Source organism: Oncorhynchus mykiss, chromosome 20, assembly GCF_057628025.1.
Source record: "Oncorhynchus mykiss isolate SJ-2025 chromosome 20, ASM5762802v1, whole genome shotgun sequence".
NCBI lineage: Eukaryota > Metazoa > Chordata > Actinopteri > Salmoniformes > Salmonidae > Oncorhynchus > Oncorhynchus mykiss.
Window position 1 is genome coordinate 10,021,223 of NC_143041.1, and position 7,759 is coordinate 10,028,981.

Consider the following 7,759-nt stretch of genomic DNA (forward strand, 5'->3'; position numbering starts at 1 on the left):
TATCGTTGGCAGCAATATATCATTAACGCAAACAAAGAATTACAAATCATGAAGCATTTTCTGGAAAGTTTATTTTGCAAGAGATAAGACCAAACGATATATGTAGAGCCAATGTTCAATACCTGAATATTTTAATAGAGCCCTAGTTTAGTTCTGACAAACAGTATAAACATGTTTCATTACCAACATTATCAGACAATTCATTCATCATAATAAAACCTAGTATTTAAACACTGCATTGTTGAGTAAGAGCTTGTAACTAAGCATTTCCCTGGGCAGTATTAATATCTGTTGTATGCTGTAAATGCAACAAATAAACTTTAATTTGTTTTAAAACAGGGGTGTCAAATAAATTTAGCCCCGGGGGCCACATTTGATCATCAATGAGGTTTGGAGGGCCGCACTGAAAATGTGTTATATTTCCTTGCTGTCAAAACTGGAATTTTTGATGCTTTAGTTTCTATTTGGTTTTAGTAATTTGAAAGTATATTGACTTCGTTCCTCCCACACATTTATTTGATTGTTTTTATGAAACCACCCACAGACCGGATGTTTCACACCCGATTTAAAACACTTTCTGCTTACTGACTCCTCTGTATCAGCAGTTTTCCACTACAGTACTGCAAGTATCAAATCCAACAGCAGATCCTAAATATAACTCAGCTCATGTAAGCAAAACATCCATTTACATATTCAAAGATTTACAAAGTCAAAGTTGGATAACAAAATTCACAAACACGTAAAATGACAACACAATTGAGTTCAGTCTATACACAAGGCACAGTTCCTTCCATAGTCTTTCTAAAAGTCAAACCTGAGCATAGCTGATATCACATATCAGCATCTGTTCCTTTAAAGTGTATGACTATTTACTTTTCTGTGCAGGGGCAGGGATGTCCACAGTATTATGCAGGAACTCATAGAGCGACTTCCCATTGCCAGCATGCCCCAGAATCTGTGCTAGCCTTTCCTGGCTTAGTTTGGCTAGGTGTGCCAGGCTATCTGCGTGTTTAACCAGAGCCCTGTAGTTCTTCGCATTAACCCCTGGCATCCGAAGCAGGAAGTCGTATGGCCCAGGGTTGAAGAGGTCAGCTGACTCTGCCACCGTGTCCGACTCGGCAGTGATGGCCTGGGCCGCGGCGGCATCCGGCTCGGGTCGACCTTTCTTCAGCTCCTGGAAAAGTTCTGCGGTGGCGTGTGGGGAGGGGCACCAAAGGATCCTGAGGCGGGGGAAGTGCAGGGTGAGGAGGGTCAGCTTGGAGGTGACGTCGTTAGCTGAGATCTCCTGGCGGAAGTCGGTGCGGGCCATCAGGGAAAAGGGCTTGGCCGAGTCGAACTCGATCAGCAGGACGGGCTTCCGGTAGTACCGCGTCATGGACAGGCACTGGGTGTAGAGGCGTCCGCTCTGAAGCGAGCCAATCAGGTCACTGACGCTCTTGCGCTCCACGCAGGTGTCGGCAGTGAGGATGTAATCGCCCACCTCCAGGGTGACAGGCTCGATGTCCAGGCCGCGTCGGTGGAGGAGGGAAGGGAGCTCACTGCGGAACTCACGCATGTCCACAATCACACGGGACGGCTCCTTGGGCTGCTCCTGGCCCCCTGATTGGAGAGACATGACATGAAATTACATCAACAAATCAGACTCAGATAGATGATGTGGATTGTAAGACCTAAGCCGCCCACAGTGTAATAAATCAGATGCAATTTAATCACATCACTTACCTGCTTTGCGTGTGTTGGTAGTAGAGTAAGCAGGCTCCTGACTCCTGCTCAGATCCAGGTTGGTGTCTTCTCTTCCCTCTCTCTCCTCAGGAACCACCATAGTGGCCTTCTCCCTGCAATCACACACACACAGACACCCAGTCAGTCAGCACAGCTCACAAACTAACACATGGTATGGAAACTGAAGGATGATCATAATATAATGCAGCAGATGTCTGACCTGATGAGGTGTTCAAAGGCTTGTTTCTCTTTAGCCAGACCAGTCAGGTACCTCTGCTCCTCTGTGGAGCCACCATAGATCAGGAAGTACACCCTGAGAGGAGGAGGAAATGCTTCATGAATGACTTCATCTGGGAAAACAACAACATGTAATTCAGAAGATCTGTGTAAAATGAATGAGGGGATAAAGGTTTTGTTTGATTACCTCAGTGATTTCCCCGGTCTGGAGGCTTTGTAAATCTCCAGCTGACGAACAAAGCTGAGCTCGGCGTCATAAAGCACCACAAAACTGGGCTCCACCTCGTGCAGTACCCGCGTCAGACTGTAGGGGTCAGTGCAACCCCTCAGAGGGTGGATAACAGTCAATGGCTCTTTCAGAACACCGTAATAGGCGTCAGACGACAAGTCTAACTTTAGCTCCTCCTCCTCCTCCTTTTCCAACAGGCCTCCCTCATCCCCACTGCTGCCCATCACTTCTCCCTCTCTGTTGCCAACCATTTGAGTCAGGGTCAGAGACGGCCTCTTTTTACTCTTTGAGTTTGGCTTGGTTGCTGCATTCCCTTTGGCTTTTTTTCCTTTGGTCTCTTTCTCAGGCTGTTGTTTTCTGGCCCAACTCTGGCCCTCTTGTTTGTGTGCGTCTGGGTCGAACAGGGCATCTCTTTTGCCAATGGTGCGAGCGTAGAGTCTATTGAGTAGGGAGTCTGAGCCACGACTGATGTACTCATGAAGTTGAGAACAGGTTCTGTCATCACTGGCACAGATCAAAATGTGGCCTGGGGAATCAGACAAAGAATAGTGAGACTCACCACCTAGGACTGAACAGTTTACCAACAACGCATGTCATAGCTTTGGTAGGAATATGTTACGCTTTCTGTGTCCATATACAATACTTTGTCTATATTGTAATTTGCTAGTGGCTGACCTGGTTTGAGTTCAGAGCTCTTGTTCTCCTTCTCTATCTCCTGCAGCACCTCTGTCAGAGCCTCCCACTTTGGGTTCTGCTCCAGCACCAGCACCCTTTTCACCTCTGGGGCAGACACACAAAAATCATTTTCTTCAGCTCCAGAAAGCATAAAATAAAATGGTATTGTTCGCATACACATTTTTTGCAGATGTTATCGTGGATGTAGCGAAATGTTCAAGCTCTTCCTCTGAAAGAAGTAGAATTACATATAATATAGCCATAGAGATTGTGCTTGAATGTATATTTTGAGAGCAGTTAGTTACCTGAAGTGCTTTGTTGTTTTTCTGTGTCAGCTCCCACCTTGAGTTTCTTCTTGGACTCAGGAATGCAGTACACCCGACTCCTGGCGTTAATAAACATGGAGGTGCTGGAGTCCAGGAACAACCACCCTGTTGAAATGAACCACAGTCAAGTGACATTTTTCTTTGAATCAGCATCTAGGGCTGCCGAACATAATGGAAGGGGAAACACAGAGACCTTCATATGATAGCTCTCCAATGAAACTAAGCAATGCAGTTAGCTATTCATATTCTCTTACTCTCCAAGGACAGTTCTTACAACTTCTTACCAGAGTTGCTTCCAAAGTTTTTCTGGCTAGAGCGGAGTGACTCGAGGAGGTTGAGGAAGGTGACACAGTCGTACTGGGTGAGGTAGAGCAGCAGGGTACGTAAGATCTTCAGGTCCTGGACCAAAGACTTGGTCTTGGCTCCCAGCTGGTGCCACAGAGGGTCCAGGTAGTGACGGATGGTCTGGGGGGTCAAACAGGCACAACAAACAGGAATATGAGAGAAAATCTGTAAGTGGTCAATAGAGTACAGTGGATGCCTTGATTTAAGTAACGTCTGGAGTAGAGGTCGACCGATTAATCAGAATGGCCGATTAATTAGGGCCGATTTCAAGTTTTCATAATCGGTAATCGGCATTTCTGGACACCGATTATATTGCACTCCACGTGGAGACTGCGTGGCAGGCTGACCACTTGTTATGCGAGTGCAGCAAGGAGCCAAGGTAAGTTGCTAGCTAGCATTAAACTTATCATATAAAAAACAATCAATCAATCTTAACATAATCACTAGTTAACTACACATGGTTGATGATATTACTAGGTTATCTAGCTTGTCCTGCGTTGCATATAATCGATGCGGTGCCTGTTAATTTATCATTGAATGACAGCCTACTTTGCCAAACGGGTGATGATTTAACAAGCGCATTCGCGAAGAAAGCACTGTGTACCTAACCATAAACATCAATGCCTTTCTTAAAATCAATACACAAGAATATATTTTTAAACCTGCAAATTTACTTAATATTGCCTGCTAACATGAATTTATTTTAACTAGGGAAATTGTGTCACTTCTCTTGCGTTCTGTACAGGAAGAGCCAGAATTGTACATAATTATGACATAACATTGAAAGTTGTGCAATGTAACAGAAATATTTAGACTTAGGGGTGCCACCCGTTAGATAAAATACAGAACGGTTACGTATTTCACTGAAAGAATAAACGTTTTGTTTTTGAAATGATAGTTTCCGGATTTGACCTTATTAATGACCTAAGGCTCGTATTTCTGTGTGTTATTATATTAGAATTAAGTCTATGATTTGATATTTGATAGAGCAGTCTGACTGAGCGGTGGTAGGCAGCAGCAGGCTCGTAAGCATTCATTCAAACAGCACTTTCCTGCATTTGCCAGCAGCTCTTCGCTGTGCTTCAAGCATTGAGCTGTTTATGACTTCAAGACTATCAACTCCCGAGATTAGACTGGCAATACTATAGTGCCTATAAGAGCATCCAATAGTCAAAGGTATATGAAATACAAATGATATAGAGATAAATAGTCCTATAATTCCTATAATAACTACAACTTAAAACTTCTTACCTGGGAATATTGAAGACTCATGTTAAAAAGAACCACCAGCTTTCATATGTTCTCATGTTCTGAGCAAGGAACTTAAGCGTTAGCTTTTTTACATGGCACATATTGCACTTTTACTTTCTTCTCCAACACTTTGTTTTTGCATTATTTAAACCAAATTGAACATGTTTCATTATTTATTTGAGACTAAATTGATTTTATTTATGTATTATATTAAGTTAAAATAAAAGTGTTAATTCAGTATTGTTGTAATTGTCATTATTACAAATATATATATAAAATCGTCTGATTAATCGGTATCAGCTTTTTTTGGTCGTCCAATAATCAGTATCGCCGTTGAAAAATCATATTCGGTCGACCTTTAGTCTGGAGACGAGCAGTGTGCAGTCATATTTTTATATCACTAACGCTAATATGAAGAACAATAAATTTACATTCACATTGAGTTGTGTTATGCATACAATGGTTATTGCTGAACTGCAAGAAGTTGTAGTTAGTTTACTCCAGTGGGTATTGATGCTTAATTCCTATGTAACAAACAAGTCTGACCTTTTCGAAGGCATTCCCAAGGGTATTCTCCAGGGAGAGGTCCTCTGCCTCCAGCGTGGGGTTGTAGCGCTTCAGCTCCTTCAGACAGGCGTTCATGATGTCCAGAACAGAGCTCTGGATGGCCCTCATGGCCGGGGTCAGAGACACATGCAGCTCCACCACCTCTGGCTTGTGTCTGTCCAAAACCGAGTTCACTGACGCCTGGAACCTGAGAGAGGCGGGGAAACAGAGAGAGAAAAAGAGAGAGAGGTGGGAGCAGAAAGAGAGAACTATCCATCATCATCAATATTCCAAGAAGGTACCACACAAAGGAGTAAAAAAGTAAATAAAAAGGTCTCCCCCACCCACCTGGGCCAGAGGAAAAGTTTCTTGACAAAGAGGTTCCTCATGACTCTCTCCACCTGACAGAAGCCTGAGGAGAAGGATGTGGCCTTGTCTGTGAAGGCCTTAATGAAGCCTGTCTTATTCTTCTGTCTGAACAGTCTCAAGATGAAGGCTTCCTGGCAAGACTCAATTATCTTATGAGCCCGGTACACCAGTATACCTGGGGAAAACAGAGAAAGTTGTGGGTCGGTGTAAACAAGGTAAATAAATAAAGTGAAGCAGCACAAACAGAGAAAGGATAGTGCTTAGACAGAGAGAGCAATATGAGTGTCCTTTTGAGCAACTACATCTTAGGGCATTGTCTTCACACATCCCAGTCTGATTTGTATCCAGGACCATTTGGTACCATTATCCATACTAATATAACTGGTAGGTAAAAACTATAGTTTTGCCTACACTATATACTGACCCGAGATGAGGTGTGCAGGTATCCTGTCAGTGAGGAAGTCCACCACTAGGATACGGCTGGTGACAAACAGGACCCCTCCCTGTGTATAAACTTCGTAGCGCTCTGTACTCTGAACATCACTGGTCACTGTCCGGGGCAGGTGGCTCACTCCCTCAGCTCGCAGCTGCTCTGTGAAGAACTCCTAGCAGAGGAAATAGAAGCACAAATAGGAACATGGGTTATTGGTTACTGTTACAAACTTTCTACATAGAAAGACATGTAACGTTGTTCAAACTTCACCTAGAGTTCGATTCATGCAAGATCTGCAACCAAGGACGTCCATCCTAGCTGAAGCCCTCCTGATGCAACCTTGAAAGTCAAACAGGTGATGACAAGTAGCCACCTATAATCGATGTGTAACGTTGGCCCCTCCTGAACTGGGCCCCTGACCATTCGTTCCCCTAGCACCGCTATTATTCACCCACCTGCTCGGGCGTGGTAGTGTTCAGCAGCAGCACCAGACTCCCCTCCTCGGAGTACACCCGCATGAACTGCAGCAGGATGCGGTCTATCCCCATGCCCTCCGCAGTCACCAGCAGCCCGTCCGAGCCAAACAAACTCAGGAACATCTCCGTCTCAAATTCAAGTAGTTGACCAGCCATCTCCCTCCGTGTCCTGTGCGTTTTTGTCAGTAATAATGTTGGTCAGTCAGTCAGACAATATAGATTGAATGCTATCTAGCTTGCTAGCTATTCAACATGGTTGTACTCTGCAAGAACGAGTCGGTAAAGCGAATACATTTAACTTGTTTGCTAACTAAAACTGCTTTCGGGGTACCTGCATATCATCAGTTGTAAGAAAATAACCCCAAGTGCATACATTAGGAGTTATTCTGAGCTTCAATGTATTAGCCTGCACATCCCACCAATGTTTTGGAAATCGCATATCCGGTCACGTAACGGTGAAGCGGGAAGAAGCGACAGGATTTTTAGCGCCATCTGCTGTAGTGGAATAGTAACTGTTTACAGTAGGAATATGTACAGTATCCATCATACAGACTGGACATGTACTGCACAGGAGGCTAGTGAGAGGAGGACGGCTCATAAATGTCTTGGATGGAGTAAATGGATTGGTATTAAACTCATGGAAACCACGTGTTTGATGTGTTTGATACCATCCCATTCATTTCGTTCAAGCAATTGCGATGAGCCTGTCCTCCATAATTAAGGTACCACCAGCCACCTGTGATGTACTGTATAACCCAACTTATTATCATGCATAATGTCCACCTTCAGGGGATTTTGAGAGCCAGCAGGGAAATACAATCAGGTGACAAAATCTACAATATTTACCACTAACAAAACACTAATGATTCCTCTGGGGAGGCATAGGGGAACACAGCAGTGAAAAGACCATGACAAGGTAGAGTGGTTGCATAAGTGTGTGTATGTTGTGCTGCTAAATTGTACCCAGCTGGGCTATGTTCTGTGCTATGTCCTGCCAACCCACGTTTCTCCATAATCAGTGAAGAGGCAGTGTGTAATCGTAGCTCAGAATAGGACAGGCTTGTAAATGACACTGGATGAGGAGGAGAAGGAGTGGGGGAGGGTTCTGTCTGCTTCAGACAGCACACACACACACACACACACACACACA

At 44.1% G+C, this 7,759-nt stretch overlaps 1 protein-coding gene across 3 annotated transcripts; it reads right to left on the reverse strand.

Annotated features, from left to right (window-relative positions):
- Positions 1 to 51: 51 nt before the first annotated feature.
- On the reverse strand, positions 52 to 7,049 carry LOC149974358 (DNA repair endonuclease XPF-like). Of its 3 annotated transcripts, XM_090211897.1 has the most exons (12): positions 6,941 to 7,049; positions 6,589 to 6,778; positions 6,125 to 6,305; positions 5,680 to 5,875; positions 5,332 to 5,539; positions 3,474 to 3,654; positions 3,169 to 3,294; positions 2,864 to 2,968; positions 2,147 to 2,714; positions 1,943 to 2,035; positions 1,723 to 1,835; positions 52 to 1,599 (listed from the first exon to the last, which is right to left on the reverse strand). In XM_090211897.1, exons 1-12 carry the CDS (start codon positions 6,982 to 6,984, stop codon positions 866 to 868), a joined length of 2,739 nt encoding a protein of 912 aa, XP_090068023.1. In that variant the 5' UTR covers positions 6,985 to 7,049; the 3' UTR covers positions 52 to 865. The 3 variants fall into 3 exon arrangements, with proteins under 3 accessions (XP_090068023.1, XP_090068024.1, XP_090068025.1); XM_090211898.1 differs by lacking the exon at positions 6,941 to 7,049 and having other exon boundaries at positions 6,589 to 6,890; XM_090211899.1 differs by lacking the exons at positions 6,589 to 6,778; positions 6,941 to 7,049 and adding an exon at positions 6,404 to 6,486.
- Positions 7,050 to 7,759: the final 710 nt, after the last annotated feature.